The sequence below is a fragment of the Heterocephalus glaber genome, unplaced genomic scaffold (assembly GCF_053883595.1).
Source record: "Heterocephalus glaber isolate CG9 unplaced genomic scaffold, H.glaber_assembly_v1.0 deba00001481, whole genome shotgun sequence".
Lineage (NCBI taxonomy): Eukaryota > Metazoa > Chordata > Mammalia > Rodentia > Bathyergidae > Heterocephalus > Heterocephalus glaber.
Window position 1 is genome coordinate 50,178,082 of NW_028258317.1, and position 23,091 is coordinate 50,201,172.

The 23,091-nt window shown below is 45.0% G+C and overlaps 1 protein-coding gene and 1 long non-coding RNA gene across 4 annotated transcripts in view; one reads left to right on the forward strand and one right to left on the reverse strand.

Annotated features, from left to right (window-relative positions):
• Positions 1–554: 554 nt before the first annotated feature.
• On the reverse strand, positions 555–15,474 carry Dmrt2 (doublesex and mab-3 related transcription factor 2). 3 transcript variants are annotated; one of them, XM_087184052.1, is made up of 5 exons: positions 14,995–15,474; positions 13,694–14,227; positions 11,840–11,942; positions 10,104–10,184; positions 559–9,710 (listed from the first exon to the last, which is right to left on the reverse strand). In XM_087184052.1, exons 1-4 carry the CDS (start codon positions 15,034–15,036, stop codon positions 10,129–10,131), a joined length of 735 nt encoding a protein of 244 aa, XP_087040178.1. In that variant the 5' UTR covers positions 15,037–15,474; the 3' UTR covers positions 559–9,710; positions 10,104–10,128. The 3 variants fall into 3 exon arrangements, with proteins under 3 accessions (XP_087040177.1, XP_087040178.1, XP_004838269.1); XM_004838212.3 differs by lacking the exon at positions 10,104–10,184 and having other exon boundaries at positions 564–9,710; positions 14,995–15,448; XM_087184051.1 differs by lacking the exons at positions 13,694–14,227; positions 14,995–15,474 and having other exon boundaries at positions 555–9,710; positions 11,840–13,632.
• LOC147825946 (uncharacterized) overlaps positions 15,475–23,091 on the forward strand; it is a 31,513-nt gene continuing 23,896 nt past the window's right edge. Inside the window, exon 1 of the long non-coding RNA XR_015440110.1 lies at positions 15,475–15,695. This is a non-coding gene — a long non-coding RNA (uncharacterized LOC147825946). The remainder of the gene's footprint in view (positions 15,696–23,091) is intronic.

The window sequence follows — 23,091 nt, forward strand, 5'->3', positions numbered from 1 at the left end:
AGGGAGGAATGGAGAGGTTGAAGGGAGGGCTAGGCAAGGGTGAAAAATAAGAACCAAGAGAGACTATGTAAAGGTGCAAATTTCCAATGATGAATGTCATTATACTGTATACCTAAAACATACCAATGATTAGAATGAATAATTGATAATGCAAAATAGGAAGAAAAGGTCCAAAGGGGTAGGGGTAGTGGGAGGGGCAGGGGAAAGGAAAGAAGGGAAAGGACAAATGGTGAGAAATGGAAAAAATGGAAATAAAGTCTTTGTAAATGGGGAAGGGTGGAGGGGGTGAAGGGAGGGCTAGGAATGGGGAAAAAATAAGAACCAAGATGCATCATGTAAACATACAAGTTCCCAATGAGAAATGTAATTGTGTTGTATAGCTAAAATATACCAATAAAAGAATTTAAGAAAAAAAAAATTTTAATTAAAAAAAATAAAATAAAAACATCATGGTGTATACCATAAATATTATGGTATATTAATTAAGTGAAAATTTAAAAAAACAAATTGGTGGTGTGATTTTTCTAAAGTATTTGGGAGAAAAAAAGTCTTCATCTAATCCTTGCTACAGATTATCATGTAATCAGAAGTTACCATAGTTGAAGAAGATTCTGCTCACTCAGCAAACACTTCTTAACAGCAGCGTGTGCTGAGACATGGGGCAGGACAGTAAGTGGTGCAGGCTCTGCTTGCTGGTTCAACTTCACGCTCAGAGCGAAGTTTCCTTCTTGGTTCCACATGAAGGCCTCCCCAATGCATTCTTCCACAGGCCAACTAAAAGATGGACTTCCTTTTATTGTGTTTATCTGATCTCTGGTCATCCTCTTCTCAGAGATTCCCAAGGGACCATAATTCCCTCTTCCAAACGACAGTATTTCAAACATAGAAATACATGAATCAGGCTACCTTAAGATATCTCTTCTCCAGGACACAACTCCAATGCCCTTAACTATATACAGCTGGACAAGACTTACCATCCTTTCACCATCCTCATTCATCAATAACCCCATAAAAATGCAAAGCTCAAAATGAAAACAACACTGAGATTCCACCTCACCCCAGAAAGAATGGCTGCTATCAAGAAATCAACTAACAACAAATGCTGGCGGGGGTGTGGGGAGAAACGAACCCTTCTCCATTGTTGGTGGGAGGGCAGACTGGTGCAACCACTGTGGAAATCAGCATGGAGACACCTCAAAGAACTAAGGCTGGAGATCCCATTTGACTCCGCTATTCCTCTGCTGGGGATCTTCCCAAAAGAATTAAAAGAATCATATCACTGCAACATATGCACACCCATGTCTATAGCGGCACAGTTTGTAATAGCTAAAACTTGGAAACAGCCCAATTGCCCATCAACTGGAGGCTGGATAAAGAAGATGTGGTCTTTTTATAAAATGGAGTACTACTCAGCCATAAAGAACAAGAAACTAGAGACATTTATAGCTAAGTGGATGTACATTGAGGCCATCCTCTTAAGTGAAATAAATAGGACACACATGTATAAATATTGAATAGTTTCTCTGGTGTGAAAAACTAAAAGTGTAAATAAGGATCAAAATGTATAACTGACAATGTGAAATAGGAAGAAAAGGTCTAAAGGAGTAGGGGAAGTGGGAGGAGTAGGGGAAAAGAAAGGAAAGAAGGGGGAAAAAAGTATGAGAAAAGGCAAAAATGGAAACAAAGTCTTTGTAAATAGGGAAGGGAGGCCAGGGGAATGGGGAAAAAATAAGAACCAAGATACATCATGTAAAGGTACAAGATCCCAATGATGAATGTAACTGTATTATATACCTAAAATGAACCAACAACCTTAATGGAAAAAAAATCCAATGCTCAGAACTGGTCACAAATTCCCAAATTTGATCTGCTGAGGGTCTCATTTTGTAACTAATGCATTATTTGATCTGGAAACTCTATTAATGGAATCCAAGTTTGTATTATCAACTTCTTATAACTATGACTCATTCTTGGTTCATTTTAGGGCTGTGTTCCTCTATGATTACCAGATTGTTTTCACATAAAACTAACATCAATTCTCTTTCAACAGTTTCTTAATTGGGTGGTAGTTGTTTTTAAATATAAAATTTGTCCTTAGAGCAAGAGTTTTAGTCTAGCCCAATTCCACCATCAACAATAATGGCCAGGGCCAGGCATTTAGCTGGGTGGTTCCGCCACCTGCCTCACAAGCACAAGGTCCCTTGTTCGATCCCCAGTACCAAAAAAACAAAAACAATAGTAGCCAGATCTTCCAACTTACTACCACCATAGACTTGACAAGTACACCATTATTTATCTTCATTTGCCAGCTAGGATATGGTTGAAAGCAAGAGGGCTGTTGAGCCATGAGACTAAAGACCTTCCCTGAAATTGATATTAGTGTATCACTCAATGTTTCTTGAAGCTACATGTTTAAACAGCTACAGATTCTCTTGACTTCACTGTTATCAATCCTAAAATTCCTTAGCATGAAAGACTTTGCTAAATGCCTTGCTAAATGGGTACATAACTTTTCTGTGACATCCTCTTAATACCTCTATAGTAACTATCAAAAGAGGAATTGATAAGGAAATATTCATTTGGTTTCACAACATCTCAGGGCCTTCTATGATAACATTCCATAAAAACAATTTGGGGATGACTGATAAGATCAGAACACGCCGCTTGGGCCATGCTAAGTAATAACATCAAATGAAAAGCATATTCACCAGTATGCTGTCTTCAATGTCCTAGTTTCAGCTGTAATCAAAAAGTAATTTCTCCAGTTTTCTCTTTTATTCTAAACAATATGCATAGTCTTCAGTCCAGTCAGCATATATGAAGCAATTCTGCTATTTTCCAGCCCCCAACCTTTACCTTCAGCAATGACTTAAATTCTGACTGTACTCATCAAATTCAAGTGGATATTGTCTGGGGGTTAACTTCCATTCGAAAGAAAGAAAATGATAGCATCTATGGTACAGCCAAGGATGGAAGGAGAGTAATTTACCTGATGGGTGAGTTTGGGATAAGTAAAGGATGCAGGTAGCTCTTCTCCTTCCTCTCTCCTTCCTTTCAAGAGCCAACCTGTGAGCAAAGAACACAGACTCTCAATCACTACGACAATGTGCAGAGGAGATGCAGTGGGCTGAGTATTTCTAGGTAAATGGTCTGCAATTTGGGAATTCAGTATTGGGAAATCCTCTTGCTCCTCAATGTAAGTCGAAACTTCAATGTAATTGTAATTACATTGCAATTAGTAATGAAGTAAGAATATTTCAGTCTCCAACTGTCAACTCTTTTGTCTTATGTCTTGATTGGTTCAGAATCCCAGACAGAATGGAGATGCTTTTAGATTCATCAAACACATATCACAATACACTTGAATGGGGAGTTCTGCCACCCATGATGCCTATTAGAGGAATCCAATGATGGGACAGAAATTGTTCCTTTCTAGTAACCCTGCTCTACTCAGCTGTATGCTGGAAGTAGCCTGGCAAAGTGTGGCCTTGGTGTAAATGCCACGTAGATCCAATCACATGACAGCTAGAGCTGTCAGTCAACAGTATTTCCGCAGTAGGTTTTCTTCCTCATTCTTTATTCCAACTGATCTTACAATGTCAAGAGACAGGTGTGTGTGTGTGTGTGTGTGTGTGTGTGTATGTAACTTAATGGCGCTTAATGAAGGCCAATGAGTGTGCACGTTTCTACAGAGGTATACGTAGTTGTACATGTGAAATTATACACATATGACATACCATATGTATTTCATAAAAGCTTTAGATGCACTTAGTATTTTCACACAAAGGTTTAGAGGTAGATTAGGTCATATCAAGTCATGTTGGATAGTGGGAAAATCCCCAAATTTGTGGACATATTGACAAAGAGAGAGAGATTCAACTCTTAAAATGGCCACTTGCAAAATTTCATAGAATTTATGAGGAATATGAGAGATAATAAATGCAAATATGCCTTGTAAATTGAAAACCCCAAACACATTAATGATTATTATTACACATTTACCACTATACTAATGCCAAACTATTTCCAGGTGTTTCTACTCAGCATACCCAAGTGTATTTAGACCTAGCCAGTTAGAAACCAAAAGAACTAAGGAGATGGAGCATGATAAAAGCTTAGTAGAATAATTAAAATAAATATGTGAGTGGCACAAGCCCAAGTTTATATAATAGTGAATCCAGCCATCTCAAAAACTACCAGCCCTACAAATTGGACCCTAATTATAGAAATAATCCTAAACTTTTGTAGAACTAGAATAGAAACAAAGAAAATTAATAAAAATTTAATGAAAGCAGATGGGCTTGTAATAATCCCAATCCCAATTTAAAACCCAGCCTCTATGTGAATTCTCCTTTTTTCTTCATTTTAACCTTCAGCCATTTCTTTGCTTTTCAGCTCTTCTGAGACTCTGCCTCAGGAATTCTGAAACATTTCTTACATAAGTTATGGTCTTTTGTTACATTATTGGAATTAAGCTTTTAAGTGCAGATGATCTGGTAACACACAAACTCACAGTAAAAGTTATACAACTGATATTGGAGACTCTCTGGGTACCAGCAGTGTTAAGAGAAAAGGTGGAAATGTGGCACATGCTGGGGTAAGAGGATGGATCGCATCTCTGGCGGGGGAGGTATACCTGGAGGCCTCAGTTCCTAGAGACAAGAAGCAGTGGAATGAGTTGGTGAGGACTGTGTGGAAAAAAGATCACATATGTACTCAAACAAGGTGGAAGCAAGGTTTCAAGGAGATATTTGCGCACTGTTAGGGTTTGGATATGGTTTGAGTGTATCCCTCACATGTTCATGTGCCAGGAACATAGTCCCCAGTGTGGTGGTGCTGAGGTAGTAGAAACTTTAAGAGGCAGAACCTGATGGAAATTTGCTAGGTCATTGCAGGCATCACCCTCATATGTTATTCAGCCTTTTTCAACAGAAAATCCTGACATACACTATGACATAAATAAACCATAAGGACATCATGCCAAGCAAAATAAGCCAGTCACAGAGATAAATGCATGGATCCACTTACCTAAGGTACTTAGGATAGTCAAATACATAGAGACAGAAAGTAGAATGGAGATTGCCAGGGGCCAGGTGGAAGGAGTTATTGCTAACAGGTATGGAATTTCACTTTACAAGATAAAAAGAGTTCTGAAGATGGACAGGACAGTAGTGATGACTGCACAACAATGTGCATGCACTTAAAAATACTGAACTGTATACTTAAACATAGTCAAGATGGTAAATTTTGTTACATGTATTTCTCCACACTTAAAAATTAAGTATAGAGTGCATACGCACTCTATAATCCCAGCATTCTGGAAAGCTAAGGCAAGAGGATTGCAAGTTCAAGCCCAGCCTGGGCAACTTAGTGACTTAGCAACAACCTGTCTCAAAACAAAAAATAAAAAGGGCTGAGGAGGGCCGGGGATTTAGCTCAGTGGTTCTGCCGCCTGCCTCGCAAGCGCAAGGTCCCAAGTTCAATCCCCAGTACCAAAACTAAACAGACTACCTAATGTCATTGAGCATATCACAAAATGTACCACTTCCAGCTATTTGGGGCAGAGGATTCAGCTCAGTGGTTTCGCCGCCTGCTGCGCAAGCCCAAGGACCCAAGTTCGATCCCCAGTACCAAAAAAAAAAGGGCTGGGGATGTGGCTCAACGCTGAGGCCCTAGGATCAATCCCCATGACTGCAAAAAATAAATATAAATAAATCAATATTAAATATATATACTCTATTTTTAATCAAATTGCAAAACCCTAACCCTAACCCTAAACCTAACTTCTACATTTTGGGGAAAGAAACAGAGAAGGGCAGCAAATTTTGCACGTACTATATGTCTTTGCCTAAGTCTTGTCCTGTGTTAACCACCAAAGCATTAGAAGAAATTGAATTTTTTTAACATTCACATATATGTTATTCAGGCTAGTAATGTCATGATTGTATTAGAAACTAAAATTACTAGCAGATTGTATTAAATGTGCATTTAAAATAACAGCAAAGTAAACATGCTACTCGAAGTATGGCCTGCAGAGCAGCAGCAGCAGCTTCTGAGAGTATGTTAGAACTGCAGAACCCAGTCCTACAGAATCAGAATCTGCATTCTATCCAGATTCCAAGAGATTCAACTGTCCATCAAAATTTGAGAAGCATTGTCGTAAAATTTTGAGAACTGCAAATAGAGCAAAAAATAACACTTGCTCAGTTGAAATGGGAAGAAAACAAGTCATTATTGTACTATGAGTTTAAGAAAAAGGTACTATTTTTATGTTCTCAAAAATATTTAAAGCCAAATCTATTTATTGCCTTTAACTTAGAAAATACTTAAATTGAACCACAAGTTTGATTTAATGTGTTAATGACTGTTCTTTTATAGTAGCTTTCATTAAAGTAAAATGATTTCTCAAAAGCAAAGAGCTAAGTACAAAGCTCTTGTTAAGTGGCCAAGGATAGACTTGGTAGACTTACATTCCAAGAACTCATCATTACAGCAGAACTAATGCAGGGTATATTAATAAATTTGCCAGGGAAAATACTGACCCTCATAAACATTCAAGAACAACAAAATTCTGGCCACTAGCAATTTGAGAAAAACCACTAATACCCACAGCCAACTGGATTCACTTAATGGAATTAAAATACTATGGAGACAGGACAAAATAGAAGTCCCAATATAATCATTTGAATATAAAAAAGGAAACAAATTGACAAATATAAGTATTCAAAAACACAAAAATGGAATAAGAAAGAGAAAATACATGTTTGGATTAAGAAGGCCTTATTGAGATTTTTAAGTGACTTTATTCTAACAGGTTTCCCCTCCTGCTTCCCTCCTGAAACAGTGTGATTTAATACTAGGTTTATGGTTAACACAACATGAAAAAAATACATTTCTGATAGGAAGACAAAAACTAGTAACTATAGCTGAAGCAGAGGTGACTGGGAGAGAAGCAAGTTAGATTCAGTCTCTAACACTAGGGTATACTTGGCTGGGAAACATTTTCATCCACTTAATGATAATCTTCAACAGTTATTGGAATCTCTGCCTGCTTTTATTTCTTCTCCTGGAAAATTTCCATTTATTCGGGCTTTTGCAATAGTAAAAATAAGTAGATTTGACTCAACAAAACCAACTATTGTTTTACAGGAACAAACTGAAAATTAACCCAAGTTTTGGCTTGTTGTTTTTGAAATTAATATTAAGGAACAATTTAGAAAACCTACAGAGGTTTACATGAACTCATCAATAGCAAAATCATTTTTAAATAATTTTAAGTGTTTTTAAGAATAAGACAGAATACCTTTAAACTGCTAAATCACTTGGCACATTCCACATGTCCCCTGGTGTTCTCCAGGGCAGCACTGAAGGTGAGATATTGGCTCTTTGTTTTCTGTATTGAAACCTTGACATCTTAGAACCTAAAATGGGAAGCCAGAATCTGGGCTTCACAGATGAGATCTTAAGAGATTAATTTAATACTCCTATAAATATCTCACTCTTATTTCATCAAGTGTATGTAACAACAACGGGGTAACAAGGAATTTAACAGGGGAGAAAAGGTATAAGACCCCAGAAGCCACCCTTGAGTTGAGACAAACATCAGCAACTTTCAGCGGTTTGAATAGTAAATGCTTTTATCTAAGAAGAAAACCTTGGACACCCACCGGTGTAAGTGTGAAAGGCATAAACCTGAGTTCGGAGACTGGGCCTGCATCTAAATGCCTGCTGATACCAGTCCTTCCCAAACAGGGACATACACAAAAGCCACAGGGTGTTTGTTATCACCATGAGCTAAACAGACTGCACCCTTCAGGGGAAGTTGTTTTGCAGTCCCCAGCAACCCAAAATCATAGAATGTTCACAGGAACTAAATATCTTCAAGGGATGCTCCTTTCCTAAAAAGGAGGCTTGAGACCCCCATACACAGCCTGTACACAGAAGGAAACTGGGCCCTGGAGGTTAAATCCATTCCAAGAGCCCGCATCATCATATAAATAAGATGTTATACTTGATTTCCCTTCACATTATTTCAACTTTGCCCAACCATATGAAATTGATTCCATGATAGGCAAATAGTCTTAAAATTCTCTTTAAAAGCTATTTTTTACCTCTGTCTTGAACAGCTAAATTTATATGTCCTTCCAAATGCAAAACTAGATATGCAGATAGAGCTCAGTGATAGAGTGCTTGCCTAGAAAGCACAGAGGGGGGGAAAAGAAAGCAAAACTAAAACATTATAAGACTTCTCCTGTAGCTCCCAGTGACCATTAATGGCACTTGAAAATACACAGAAACTTCGAAAAATAAAGGGCACATTTAACAGACATTAGCTTTTTCATCTAGCCAGAGACAGCTATTTGCTTAGCAAACACTGGATCTTTTAGAAGACAGTATCAGTTTTATTCCTTTTTCAAATGCTGTATACGGCATAGAACTCTACAATCTGCACATTAAGCAATTTCTACCTTAAGTTTAAATATATTTATGTGATAAGAAAACGTACATGCATATGAATATATAGAATTTTTAGAAATCATTATTTACATTAAAAATTTCTTTATACAAACATTTTAACTTTAAAAAAAAATAAGTGTTTGGCAAGAACCATCTGAGACAGCAGAAAATCCACCTTTCCATTTAAGCACCCTTTCACTGAGAGACGTGGGTGATGGCAGATGAAGGCCTCTTAAGAATAGACTCAACAGAAAATGACAGCGGTTCATTCACCGAGAGTTTTGTTCCAACTTGTTTGGCTACAAAAAGGTCTTTTGCACATCTATCTATTGTAAATGTGTATTTCTGGTTCTCCTTGACCAAACACTCTCTGTGCTTCTTTGGGGTCTCTTCAAAGACCTCTTTGACAAATGGTGTTTTCAGATCGGGACCTGATTTGTCATTAAGCGTTTGCTGGAACAAAGAGTGGAATGGATTATTTCTAAGTGGCAGCGGGTGCCTAGTATTTTCTTTGCTGATCTTGGTTAAGGCGTGCCCTTGAGCTTCCAGGGAGTCCCTGTCAACAATGGGAGAGAAATTCCGTTGGGGTGAGGAGAAGGCAGACCTCTCGGGGGCAGCCTGGTGACCCTGAAAGTCAATTCTTGAGGTCTGGACCTCAGGAGGGTGATGCAACACCAGGGAGCTCTCCAATTTCGGTGGCATCATGTTGTGTTCTGCGCTGAGTTCATCCTGGGCCCTTGCTCCCTTCAAGTCCCAGCTGGCCACAGGTTTCAGGGCTTGAACTGAGGTGGTAGCATTTAGAAGGCATTGTTGGTAGAGAAGGGTGTCACTAACTGGGCCACATTTGGGCCAAACTAAAAATCTTGAGGACAAAGGATACTGTCGGTAAGTCGTGGCCACACTAACATTAGAGGAAATCAGTTCCATATTCCCGGATCCTGAGTATTGCATGGTGAGATCAAGGCAGGTGGGCAAAAAACTGCAGAAGTCCTTGCTTGGCAGCTCCCCTGGGGTGGGGCTGTAGGCACTTTTGTAGGAGCTGTATTCAGGTCCAGACACTATGTGGTTGGGCAGGAACAAGGCAGCAGCTTGGGAAGTTTCCAGCATCTCTCTCTCTTTATATTCTCTTTCCAGCATAATGTTCTCCAACTCTTTGTCAGCAAAGGCTCTTCTTTTTCTCATCCTGTCACTAACTGGGGGAGGTAGAGGTAGGGTCCCTCCCAGGTATGTCTCCGCTGTTACAGGGCGATAGCCTAAAATAAGCAAACATGGCACAGGAAAAAATTAGCATCTAGGGAAGAAAAGTCTGGAAATGTAAAAAGCAAACGAAATACCATAAATTGGCAGGACAATTGATTATAGTTCTATATCTCTAGTACTTTTATGCAGAAAGCAAAACTATAGCTTCAATGTAAAATAATTCCTTTTGAAGGAAGGACATCCATATCGTAATATTTCGTTGCAATTGTTTTTATTGATATAGGTTTGCTTACTCTCTTGTTTTGACAAGTGTACTTTATTGACTGAGATTTTATTATTCTTCCAAGACCCTACATATTAAGAGACAAAGCTGCCCATCTTGCTTCAATCAACATTTTATTGTCATCCATGTCATCTTTTTTCATTATTAAAAAAGATATCTATACCTAGAGCTGATGTCACTTTTATTTTCTAAAGATGGCTCATTATGTACACATTGTTACAGGTGTAGAATAATCCAAGGAGAACTAGGAAAAAAGAGAAAGAAGTTACAGCAGACTAGTGAAGAGAAAAAGGGAAAAAAAAGACTTAAGGAAACAGAGAAGCATAGAAAATTGAAAAGAGCTGTTAACTAGTCAAACACTCTGCAGTGAACAATTTAGCTAGGCCTTCCCCCTGACTACCAGCATAAATAAAGCAAAACAAAACAAAATGTGGGAGGAGGGCGGATAATTCCTTGCTATACTGAAAATAACAGGTTTAAAGCATTTTCCCAAGTGCCAATCATGTTGGCCAGATGCCAAAATGGTTGAACAAGCAATAATTAGAATACAGGTTAAGTCATCCCACATTTCATGAACAGAGACAAAGTCCAAAATAAAGATTAGTGTAGCGTAAATAGAATTCCTAATGGCATAAAATACTTCAAGCATTTCATCATCCCCAAATACTCACCACCACCAAATGTGTTTGAAGGATCCACTGTGATATTTGTGTTTACATAGTGGCAAGCCCATCATACTCATTTGCAAATAAAATTTGAAAATTAATGTTTCCATTTCTATAGTATGTGTTTGCCAGGAAGTTATTTACTTGAATTTACTATTTCATTTGGTCCTAGTACTTCTCAAGTTGCTTTGGCAAAATTTCAATTTATCAATGTGGCCCCTATAGTTATAAATCTATTTGCCCAATTCATTTTTAATTCGTGAGAACTCACTCTATGGTCAGAAGTACACAACACAGGGAGAAACACGAACAAACTTTAAAAACTACTAGAACTAACTAAATTCAGAAACTATGCAAGAAAAGACAGAACCCAAATATCTGATTTAAAGAAAAAAATCTACAATCTGAACTTTATGACGTGGCAGTGATTAAAACAAATACAAACTCTGTTTTTAGTTGCATTTAAGAAAAACTTTAAAAACTTAAAGAAAATGGTAAAGTATAGTCAATATATTATCAGATCAAGAAATAAATTACCCAAATAGAGAGATACTTTAGAAAATCAGTAATATTTTACAAAAATTTCATGCAGTTGCAGGCTTTAGATAAAATAAAGTTAGAGGAGAGTTAGAGACTTCCCAATGCTCAAATTCAACCTGTACTTTGCTTGTTTGATTCAAAGCCTTTTTCAGATTCTACCTTAGCTGTCCAAAATGGTAAAAAATGAAGTGTGTAATAACAGCAATCATCTAGCTATTGGGTGAGGAAAATGCTATGAAAAAGAATGGAACCTAGGGTTGAACCCACGGACTAGAGGTCTTATTGTTCACACTTCCTGGTTAAACCCCTCTCCTCTCTTGACTTGGGAAATCCACTGAGCTGCTGCTGCCAGCGAGGAAATTGAGATGGGAGCAAGTGTGTGCTTATTCATCAATGTCTTTCTTTCCACCCCTGCTCCAGGACCATGTGACAGTGCATTTTGGTACACTTTCTCACAAATTTCACATGCACTACATCTTAACTCACTAACTACAAAGCAAACGACACAAGCATCCATATTCTTAAACTGATGATGACAGAAACCTCAGTAGTTGAGATTCATTTCCTGGGAGCCTAATAAAAGTACCTTCCGCTCAAACAACTCCCACACAGGTTAGTAAGTGCATCATGTGACTGAATAATGAGTCATTCAATTCAATTTAAAAAGATAAAAGATTATTTGGAGTTGCTTTACCTTCTAAAATGCTTTTGGCCAGCAAACTAGGTGCCCTGACTTGCCTCTGGTACACTGCTTTTCGTTCGAAATTATTTTGTTTCCCAGAAAGCCCTTTCTTGTCCTGTAAACACAAGAAATGTAATCAATAATTCCCTGAAAGACAGTGTAACAAGGAAGGGAGAAGGAAGGGGCCCAGCCTAAATGTATTTATTTTGTCCTCCTGTGTGAAAAGTGATTTTAAACACAAGTATGGAATCCCAGCAGTCCGGGAGGCTGAGGCCGAAGGATCGCAAATTAGAGCCCAACCTGGACAATGTACCGACTTATGGAGACCCTGCCTCAAAAAAAAAAAAGAGTTGGAGATCTTTCAGTGCAAAGGCCACGAGTGCAATTCTCATACCAAAGAAGGGCAAAAAATCCCAAACAAACTATCATAACACCCCTTTGTCCTAGGGCAAGAAGTGGAGGCTCTCTCCAAAGATGGCAAACGGTGAGTTGCCCGTCTCCTCTTTCCAGCAAAAAGTCACCCCAGATTTGCCCATGAGAAGTGAAAAGCCCTAAGGAAGTGAGGTGGACTCCAGGGGAGTGTAAGGGGCCGCCCTGGCTTGAAGAGAGAACTCAAGTGATAACTGAGCTCACCCATTGGGCTGAATGTGCCCAGAGCTTGTGCTTGGGCATAAATACAGACCAGGGTCTCTGCAAAGAAGGGTGAGGGCACTAGACAGAAAGGGGCAGAAGAAGAGGCTCCCAGGTCCTAAGGCAAACTGGGGTGCTAAGAACAAAACTCTACTGGCGACAGCCAGGAATTTAGAATAAAGGGTCCTCTTACCCCTGTGGTCACCACCTGCACTGCCAGCTGCTTCGAACCCAGGGCCCATGATCACGCGGTTGCCCAACCCGGAGGATGAACCCCCAACCCAGGCCACCTCAGGGTCCTCCGTGTTCTCCTGGGCTTGGGGACAGGGCCGCTGTCCCTTGAAGTCACTGGCTTCGGTGTGCCCCTAACACACTTCCCAGCCCCTCTCGCCAAAACAATAAAATCAAAAATCCTCCCCAGGTTAGAAGCAGAGCGCTTGGCTAGCACGCTGGAGGCCAGAGCTTTCATCCCACCACCTCAAAAACAGAAACAAAAACTCTTGTACCAAAGGAGAAGCTTGGAGGCTGGGGATGCAACTCGGGGGTACAGCGCTTTCCTAGTGAGGCGCTAGTGTTCTATCCCCAACGCTGCAAAAACTAAAATATAAACATCTCCCTTGCCCTGAGTCTGGGAAGAGGCTCTTCAAAGCCTTACTCTGAGCACCCCACGTGCAGAAACACATAGAAATATCAAGTCGAGGTTCCTGAGCCTCCGTCTTAAAGAAAATCCCGGCTCTCCTCACAACTGACCCTCCACAGATTCTTTGCTGCAGGCACCTAACTCCGCAGGCCCTTTCTGTCTCATCCGTAAAATGGGCAGCAAGATCCGCCTGGCTCCAAAGGCCCGGGAAGCGGAAACGCAGAGCGCCGCGCCCTTCTTGTTTGTACCCAGCACTACTCCTGCAGCAAGGACACCAGCCGCTCTCGATCATTACCAGAATTAACTTTGATGACTTTCTCCCGAGGTCCCAAATAGGCCTAATTACTTTCACAGCGCTTCTCTCCCCCCTCCCCCTTTAAAGTAGAAACTCCGGTCAAGTTCCCCAGTGCTGCCCTCGCTGGCGTTCCCTCCTCCCCCACCCTGCGATCCTGTGGGCAGGGAGGCGTCCTCACGTCCCTTTAGGAAGTGCCAGGCTCCGCAAGGCCCGGGTCCCCGGGGGTGGGCACGGCCCCATCCGCCCGCCGACTCCGCCGTGGCCTGGGCCACGCGTGGCGCGCCGGGACGTGGGGACGCACCTCGGTGGCCTGCTGCCTCCGGAGCGCCACCTGGGCGGCCATGACCCGCTGGCGCTCCACCACCAGCAGGCAGTTGGCGCACTGGCAGTCCCGCCAGCGGCAGAAGCGCTTGTGGCCCTTGAGGCAGGACACCACGCCGTGGTTGCGGCAGCGCGCGCACTTGGGCGTGCGGCTGAGCTTGCGAGGCTCCGCAACGCTGCCCGAGTTTGCACCGCGCTCCGAGGGCCCGGCCGCGGCTGGCGGGGCGGGAAGCACGGCCGGCGGCCTCGGAGACTGTCCTCCCGGCTGCTCTGGCCCGCCCGGCGCCCCGGGGCGTGCGCCCGTCTCTTCCCGGTCGGCCTCTTCCTCTGCGTCCTCGTCCTCCTCCTCGTCGTCTTCGTCGTCCTCGCCTTCCCCGTCGGCCAGTGGCGGCGCCCCGCATCTGTCCTCCTCCAGCTCCAGGCTCTCCACGTCGATCTCCCAGTCCCCGGCCCCCGGGCCTGCGAGCCGGTCCGCCATGGCGCGCGAGGCCTCCTGGGCTCCGATGCCCACGCCCTGCAGGCGACACAAGAGACCCCCCGCCGCCCGCCCGTCAGGGACCGTGCCTGCGCCTCCGACGCCAAGCTGCTGGCCCGCCATCCCCTTTCCTCGTGTCCCTGTTCTCTAGGAGTCCCCCGCACCCACCACAGGGGTCTTCCTTACGTCTCTCAGGGCCCCAGGGATCCACACCCAACCGGGATTTTATTTTATTAATTCCAAGCCCTCTGTGAGCACCTAACCTGTAACCACAGCCCTCTCTGGCTTTACAGCGGTTCCAGACAGGTCTCTAAGTAACTCACTGATCTCCCAAAGTACTGTGTCCAACTAGACCGGCCTCGGCCACTTGTCAAGCTTCCCCTCATCCACTGCCCACCGCCATCATAAATATACAAATGTCGGTGGCGGGATTTTTTTTTTTCTTTGATGACAAGGTACCTTCCAGACCATCCCATGCTTGCCAAAGGCCTCTCTCGTCGACCTATACCACCATAAGGACCCTGGCCTTGAAGAGGTCGTCTCATCGCGCCCCACCCCCCTCGATCACCCCCTGAAAACGGCCTGCTGTCCTTGGAGAACTGGAGAGACAGGCAGGGAGCAGCAGATGCCTCAGTAGCACTGCACTTCGCCCTGATCCCTGGGGCTGAGCGGCGGGGACTTGGTGGACACCGGGCTTGGTTTACACCCCTAGGTAAGGCATCCAAGTAACGCAGAAAAGGTAAAGAAAAGTGGTTCCCCACCTTGCCACCCGGCCCGCCCTACCCGAAGAGCATCACCGCACTCACCAAAATTTTGACACCCGCGCTAGCAGCTGAGTCAAAAGACATCCAGCTGTAGGGTCTGGCTCTTAGGCTTCGAGCTGTGCATGCACACGGAAATCGGGATCGCCACCCTTTGGCACGAAATCAGATCTGACAGCTGGAGGCCCGAAGCTCCCTGGATGGCGGGGTGGAGGGGAGGGAAGGGGCGAGGAGCGGAGTCAAGTCCTCCGTCACCTCGCTCCGCACATCCCGAACTCTGCACAAAGTTCCGATCAGGCCTCTGCAGCCTGGGGCCTTGCGCTTTGCTGAAGCCGCTTTCGGCTTCTTCTGACCCAAGCTGGGGCAGAAAGGTCGGGCAGCCCCCGGTCTGTCTCGGATCGCGCGCCTGGCTCACTGGCTCCACTGGCTCTGGTCTCCAGCCTCCGCTCCCCCTCCTAGTATTAACCACTCGGCCCCGAGCCCCACGCCCTCTGATTGGCCGGTTGTCAGACGGTGTGCACGCTGATTGGGCGAAGCGTACCGACGGGCGCTCTCCTCCTTCCTGACGCCTCCACCCCGCAGAGCTCCGCCCGAGTCCACCCGTTGAGCCTTCGCTGCAGCCGGGTCTCCAGCGCAGAAGCTAAACCTGAAGCAGGACGGCGCCTGCGGGGGAGAAGGAGCATTTATCTCGCGGACCCGGAAACAGACCGAGACACTCTTACGAATCGCGTTCCCCACAAGAGAAGGTAATAAATGACGAGGCAAAGGTCAGAAAGGCTAGCGTTGGCCTCTATTATCAGCTTCTCCAGTGTTTCTGCGACTCAGCGGTGGCCCCAAAGTTAGGTGCAGAGATGAGGCCACTGCAGTGGGCGCAAGGACACTGCCTTCTTTATCCTGTAAGAATAAATCAGTGATTACCTTGCACCACAGCGCTTAGCATACAAATGACCTTAGATATCTTTATGGACAGCGCCGCTCATCCTCAAAGTGCAAAATAGTTTCTCTCGTTAACTTTCACCGAGCTTGTGAGGCAGGTGGCCAAGTCAACTACAAGTCACTTAGATTGTTCTTCTCAGTCGATAGCTATTACAGTTAATTTTGGAGAGGATGGAAGTACATGCCACTAAGAAATTCAGGTTCAATATATTCTCTCTAAGCATACAAAGCTCTTTATTGCAAAGATGACTGCTTTTTAGTATACATGACTTCATCTAAGCAGAATTCTCTTCCACCTCCCTCAAAAATCCCTTGCAAAAATGTTTAAAACAAAATTAAATTTCCAGCAAATCGAAAAGAAGGAATTTGTCCCCTAATTCAGCTCTGTATTCTATTTCTTGGGCTAAATTTGAACACATATAGACACTTTTCTAGTTGCACTTTTAAACAGTCAAGCCCACTGAAATAGGATCGGTTTGGGAAACAGATTCCAATATTGGCTGCCATTGTATTGAGCACATAGTAGGCCCATGATCAATATTTCCTGAAGGAAGGAAGCTGCGTGACTTTTCTCTGAGCCTGTAGAAATGTTAGAAGTTAACTTGGCTCAGAGAAGGGGAGACACAGGCAGCGAGGGAATTACTGTCAAACTCAGCTACCTGCTTAAGCGCAATAGGCTCAGCCCTTAGAGGTGTGGAAAGCTCCTCCTGATGACCGGCACTGGATTCCCAGTTGTGTGGTGCCCTCCCAGAGCTGCTGGTGATGCCCAGGGAAGGAAGCAGAAATCCTCTGTCAGATTCCCATAGACTTTTTAGTGGCTCTTGGAGCCACTAAAGGTGGCTCACTGGCTCGGAGGAGGGACAAAGGGTCACAGGAACCTTCGGTGCCTCTTGCTTGGTACCATCTGATAACAGAGTTTTAGCTTTTGTGCAATTTCTTATCTCTTCAGAGTGAATTTTTTTCACCTCCGTTGGAGCGTTTGAATTCTTGACCACAGCAGAAATGTGTTTTTATCCCCAGTTTTTCCATGACCAAACCGAGGTTCAAAGAGAAACCCGGAGCAGACAGTAGTCTCTGGGAGAGCTACGGACAGGCAGGAGCGTCCTGGTCCTAGATTTGCCTCTACCCTGAAGTCTCAGAAACTTTGCCGAGCCCCTAGCTACTCGCAGTAGGTTTTCGAGGTTTCTTTTTAATTCACTGTTTTTATTTTATTTTGCTTCCGTTTGTTAGTCTCCTCTGACTTTAGTACCCGGTCTTAGAAAGAGGCCGTCCTGTAACTGGACCCCGTACGTTTTTATTAAATCTTTCCCCGGGTTTTGGCATCTCTCCCTGTTAGCTACATTTCTACCTTTGCAAACAGGCATTCCAGGGCTTCCTTCGGAGACTGGAAGCAAACTATAACCTCTACCTCCAGCTCCGCTGCCCCGTGTGCATTGGGTTGACAGGCTGGGCTTTTATTTGTTGCTTTGACAGCGTGGCGTGGGAGTAAGGAGATGAAATCATTAGCCCTTCGCCCATAATTTTAAATATTAACAAAATCAAAACACCAGGTTGGCTACCTTTGAGTAACTGGAGAGAAGGAAAAGGGAGGACCTGGAGGGAATCAGAGAGGAAAAGGGTGTCAGCAGCAGTTTCCTAAACTGAAAGTAAACTATGAGAGCCAGCAGCCCTGGAACTAGTTTGTGCTTTAAAAACTGTACAAGGAGAAAACAAATCGAATCTGTGTACAGTAAACCATGATGGCAGAAGCCGAGACCAGAGATGGGACTGAGGTGGCCTGGGAATGTTCTGGCTGAAAGGACTGGCTCGCTCCCTGCCTCTGCCCTGTGCCCCGGGGGTTCCAGAAGCAGCTGGTCCTCCAGCTATGCTCTCCTCCATGCAGGGAAAACTGGCAGCACAGTGCCCTGCTCCCTGCACACACCCCGCCACACGCCCTTCCCTCTCCACTCCGTCTGTGCGCCTGGGGACTTGCAGCTGTGGTCAGGATCCTGTTGAATTACACCCCGTCCTCTGTCCTCCAGGCCCAGTGCCTCCAGAGACACCCCCCCCCCCACTGGGAAGCCAGATAGACTGGGGGAGCCCAGTGGAGGTTTATCCTGGGATGACTTCCCATACTGCCTGCGAAATTCTGTGCATTTTTTCCTGGAGGAAAATGGCCTTTGATTGGGTTATAAAAAGTTCTATTGCTGCTCATACTGTTTAGTAAACTAAATGTTCAGAAGAAACAGGGGTCAGGGAGCCTGGGCTCCAGCAGGTTGGTTGTTCCACTGGCTGCCTGAGCTGGTCAATTATCTTTCTGTGCCTTAGTTGCTTCATCTGCACAGTGGGAAGAGTAGCCTTTCCTGGCCTTCTCCTTATGAAGACTGGGTAATAATGAGGAGGGACACAGATGTTCCTTTCCTAGGCAGTGGTACCATTTGCAGCCTGAGCAAAGGCCTGGCCACTGAGCCTCGAAGGCTTCACTGAAAGAGGAGGGCGCAAGAAACACAGAGGTCCTTCTCAAGAGGGGTCAGGTGGCGACTGAGGACCTGTTAGGTGAGGAAACAGAAGTCTTTTTGGCTTGTAAACTGACACCAAATTACAAAGTACGATTCAGAGCCCCTCTAGTAAATTACAAAGCAGTGGGAGGCTGTTGACTCAACGAGCTGAGGATCTGGGTGGGGGCAGCCAGCAGGGTTTGCTCCTCTCCCAGCTGGCTCTGGAACAGAGCCTGGGGCCTCTCTCCAAGGCCCCCAACCTATTCCCCCCAATCACTCTTACCCTGCACCCTTTCCTGTCCCTGCTCTGCTCGGACCCCCCGAGAGAGAAGCCCCCCTTTAGCGAGTTCAACCTGGAAAAATGAACAAAAAAAGCAGGAAAGTGCAGGGTTCTTTTTCTTTTCTTGGTATGGTAGCTTTTTTTTTTTTCTTTTTTCTCCTGACTCCTCTTGAAGAATAAAAATAAATAAAGGATGGAAGCATGTCTCAATCATCCATTTCCCCGACTGAGCCCCACCCAGTTGACCAGGGAGCCACTCAGCTCTGCTGCCTCCCTCCTGCGTGGCCACAGGGTCTCGGATCCCTCCCACCCAGGCTTCTCCAGCCTGGTCCTGCCACGTCTCCCACCCAGAGCTGAGCCCATCCGGGGAGGGTCTCCCGTCCCTGAATGGGGTGGGATGCAGCAACTGTTCAGCTTGATGGCCCGAGGATGTGGGTCCCATCAGTCACTGGGGTGGGGTGGGGGATGCTGCGAGGGATTCTCAGCTTGCTCTTTGCCTTGCCAGACGAAGAGTGGACTAACCTTAAAGGAGGCAGCTCCGTGACAGGGTGGCCCGCCCACATTATGCATTCAATACTTGAAAATCGTTTGCATTATTTTTATTGTTACCATTTTGACTCAGAGCTCTAAACTTAGGGGGAAATTGGTTCGAAGCACGGTTTGCTCCTGGCCCTCCCCAACCTCAAAGCCTCACACCTCCAGGTGAGGAGGGAGGCCTTGGAGCTCTCCTCCATCGCCAGCTGAGATATCCATCCTAAATCAACCTGCTGCTAGGAGCCAGGCAGTGACTGGGCTGTGCAGACTTCTGAGCATGTTGGTAGAGAGGCTCTGCTGTCACCAGTAATGCCTCTAGTTTCTCCAGAGATGACCTGAATCCACCTCGTCTCATGGAAAGCTACTCCTCACACTGTCATTTTAGGACTATGACTGGCTGCAGACCCGGGGAAATAAATAATCCCAGATGGGACTGCAGAGATATGATTTCTCAATTTACTTTGCATAATCAAATATATGACCTGTCACAGTCAATGGGGGTGGAGGTGAAGGAGAGGAGCTTGTGAGAGATAACTTCTCTACCAGGCAGTTCGAATTGTTCCTCCTATCCCTGCTCTGTGTGTCCCAAAAGCAAAGGATACTTCTATCTGGGCTCTCACCCCTCCTCCGTGGGAAGCAAGGTTTAAATCAGAGACACTGAAGACTGAAAGGGTCCCTTAGTCCATCCCTGTATATTTACAGATGGAAGGGAAACCTGGAACTCTGAGGAGTTAATGAAGGACATCTAAAGGGCCACACAGCTACATGTGGCTGTTTGGGACCCAAAAGGCCACAGTTACTTCCCCTCCAGCTCAATGCCTTCACGGTTTTTTAAATGTGCCCTTTGCGGTGTGAAACAGAATCAGAAGCAAGAACTGTGAAGCAATTCTGCCTGCATCTGTGTAGTGTCCATCTTCCAGCCTGCCTGCTCCAACCCCCAGGCAGCTTCCAGCCCCTAGGCTGGGAAACATGGCTCAATTCACTTGCGAGTCATAAAGCAACCAGAAGATGAGGCAATTGCAGATTTCCTAGACTTCTCAGTGCCCATTCCAAAAGGTCCTCCGGGGACCCAGGTTCCACTCGAGGGATGGTGGCCTTGCCATGGAAGGCAGCCATTGAGAGGGTATGTGGCTCGTGGCCACATCAGGAGACACAGTGTGAGCAACTCCTTGCAACTCCTCCTGGGCCTCAGGATTGAGGGAACAGTAAACCCACACCCTGAAGAACTTTCCACCCTCTACTCCCATCCCTTATTGAGTTTAACATTTCAAGGAGTAAATTTTATCCACATTCAGACCACTCTTTTCCTAGAAGTCCAACCACCAATCAGGTAGAAAAGGATGGAAAGCAGGAAGAAGAAGCGAAGTGTTGGTGGGGCAGGCACCAAGGTAAAAATTTAATTTCTCCCTTGTGTATGAACCATTGGTTAAATCTCTTCACCTTCCAGCACCTCAGATTCCTTGACTGTAAAGTGAAGGAATAAAATTCAATTATTTCTAATTTCACTCTCAGACTTGAAAAGCTATAATAAATGTTCACTCTTGTCTGATGGACTGCTTGCTCAGGTAACAAGATCAAGCACTTGAAGAGGGAGAAGAAAGAATTAGAAACAAACTTCAACAGTGACATTTTGGTGACATTTCTGGTCCTCCATACCTTTGCTTCTGATCTCAGCTCATCAAAAATGTGAACAAAAATAAATCTGTCAACTAGGGAAAGGATGGAACCATAGAATAGTTCCATAAAGATGCTGTTAGAGGTTAGGCCACAAAGGATTCCTCCAGGTGACAAAAAGAGTTCCCACAAGATACAAAGAGGAAGAGGAGGAGGAGGAGGGAGGGGAGAGGGAGGGGAGGGGAGGGGAGGGGGAGAGGGAGGAAGACCAGACCAGTTAAACAGACCTCCCCAGCCTCAACCTGTGTGATGCTCACTCTGGGGTCTGAGTTTGGGCTCTGGAGAGTATTAAAATACTTCCTTTGCTGTTAGCCCTGAAAAGTAGTCTTTTGGAGGAAGAAAGATTCCTCCTAATTTCTGCCAGAAACATCCCTAAGCTTGACTTCCTTTTCCAGCCTGGGAGAGGGTTTTCATAGAACAAATACCCCTAGAATATTGTCTTGATGGGACGAGCTGGAGGCTAGGGTGGAAGCAGAAGGGATCCAACTGTGTTTGGCTTTGTCTATGGATAGCAAGTGATTGCCCCTGACTTCTGAGTGACTGAAGTGTGATCTTGTGTGCCGAAGCCAGTTGCCAAAAACAACGAATACTTGACTAAAGGAAGTATTCTTTCCATCTATGAAATAAGTAACAGGAAGAAGAAGAAGAAGAAGAAGAAGAAGAAGAAGAAGAAGAAGAAGAAGAAGAAGAAGAAGAGGAGGAGGAGGAGGAGGAGGAGGAGGAGGAGGAGGAGGAGGAGGAGGAGGAGGAGGAGGAGGAGGAGGAGGAGGAGGAGGAGGAGGAGGAGGAGGAGGAGGAGGAGGAGGGGGGGGAGGGGGGGGGGGGGTGAGAGAGAGAGAATGAGAATACTTCCTAGGGATTCTCCTGTTCTACTCGTTTCGCCCGCTAAACTAACCCTTGACCTTGGAAGCTTTCCCGCCTCGCCCTTTAGGCTGTAGACAAATGCACAGGGTTGAAGCGGAACCGAATCATCTGTAAAGTCCTTTCCTACGTATTTTATACTTATAGGTGGGGTAAGAAAAATATGGAAAGGGCCTGCTTGAGAGGACAGAGGAAAGCCAGCTGGGCGCGCGGCCCTCACAGCGAGGAGGCGCTGCTTAAACCAGAAGGGCGAGGAAACCTCTTTGAAAATGCTGGCCTCGGCGGGTGTTGCAAAGGGGAGAGGAGCCGTTGGAGGGGCCGGGCCAGGGGAGACGTCACTGGCTCCACCCTGATTTAGCACGGCCTGAGAGCAGGTGCAAGAAACTCCGGGCGCCTCCGCGGCCCTCCACTCCTGTCCCTCTTTCGCAGAAAATTTATTGAGGAGGTGAAACCAGGCTAACAAAACTGCAACCCCGGGCGCTTCGGGCTTCACAGGAATGCTTTGATCCCCTTCCAGTAACTAGTGGTCCCCAGGTGATGGGGTTGCCCTACGCCATGGATCCCCGCAGCGGGTCGCGGCTCCAGGGCGCAGCTTCCCCAGACCAGTGGCCGCGCCGGAGGAGGCCGCGCGGGGGCGCTGTGCTGCGGGCTCCTGACTGGGCCCGGCTGCAGCCCGCAGTCCAGGAGTCCGGAATTGAACAGCACCGCACGGTGCAATCCCCGCTCCCACCTGCCTGCTCTTCCAGGCCAGGTTGGCGAGTGACGGCAAAGGGCGATCGATTTACAAGTCTGGATGCACCTTGAAACCATAAACTTGAGTGAAATAAGTCAGACAGGAGGGCTTAAATATCACAAGGTTTCTCTTATGTGAAAAACCCAAAGTATAAGTAAAGAGCAAAATTTTAAAAAATAGATAATAGGAAAAAGGGAGATAGGTCTTTTCCAAATGCAAAGGGGAACAAAAGATGGGAGAGGAGAGGGGAAGTAAAAAGAACCCTTTTTGCTTAAGACTGAACTTTTTTTAATTTTTGCATGAAATTCATATATGTTACCTAGAAAAATTAAAGGAACAAGAATTTGAAGAGAACACATTTCATTATTATGAACCTTCCAAACATGGATCACTAGGCATTGAAGGGTTAAGATGTGCCCTATACTTGTACCAACTCCCTATTATTTTCTGCAAACAACATTCTAATAATTTTTTTTTAAATTTGGAGGACCCTTAATGAGGAGGAGATGGGAGGTGTTCACTGCTCCTTCCAGCCTTTAAGCATCTTGGGGAAGATTGGAGAGGCTCCCTTTCTGCATGGATTGTTGGGATGCCTTTGCCAGGAAAAGGGGAAGAAGGAAGGAATGTTAGTGTGGGCCCTCCTTTTG

Excerpts from the sequence above, each read along its gene's own strand:
- Dmrt2 (XM_004838212.3), bottom strand. The coding sequence starts at position 15,036 with ATGTCTTTTGACTCAGCTGCTAGCGCGGGTGTCAAAATTTTG. Across the intron at positions 11,943-13,693 it reads GGAGGCAGCAGGCCACCGAG|GACAAGAAAGGGCTTTCTGG; the intron begins GTGCGTCCCCAC and ends TTGTGTTTACAG. Across the intron at positions 9,711-11,839 it reads GGCCAAAAGCATTTTAGAAG|GCTATCGCCCTGTAACAGCG; the intron begins GTAAAGCAACTC and ends TGCTTATTTTAG.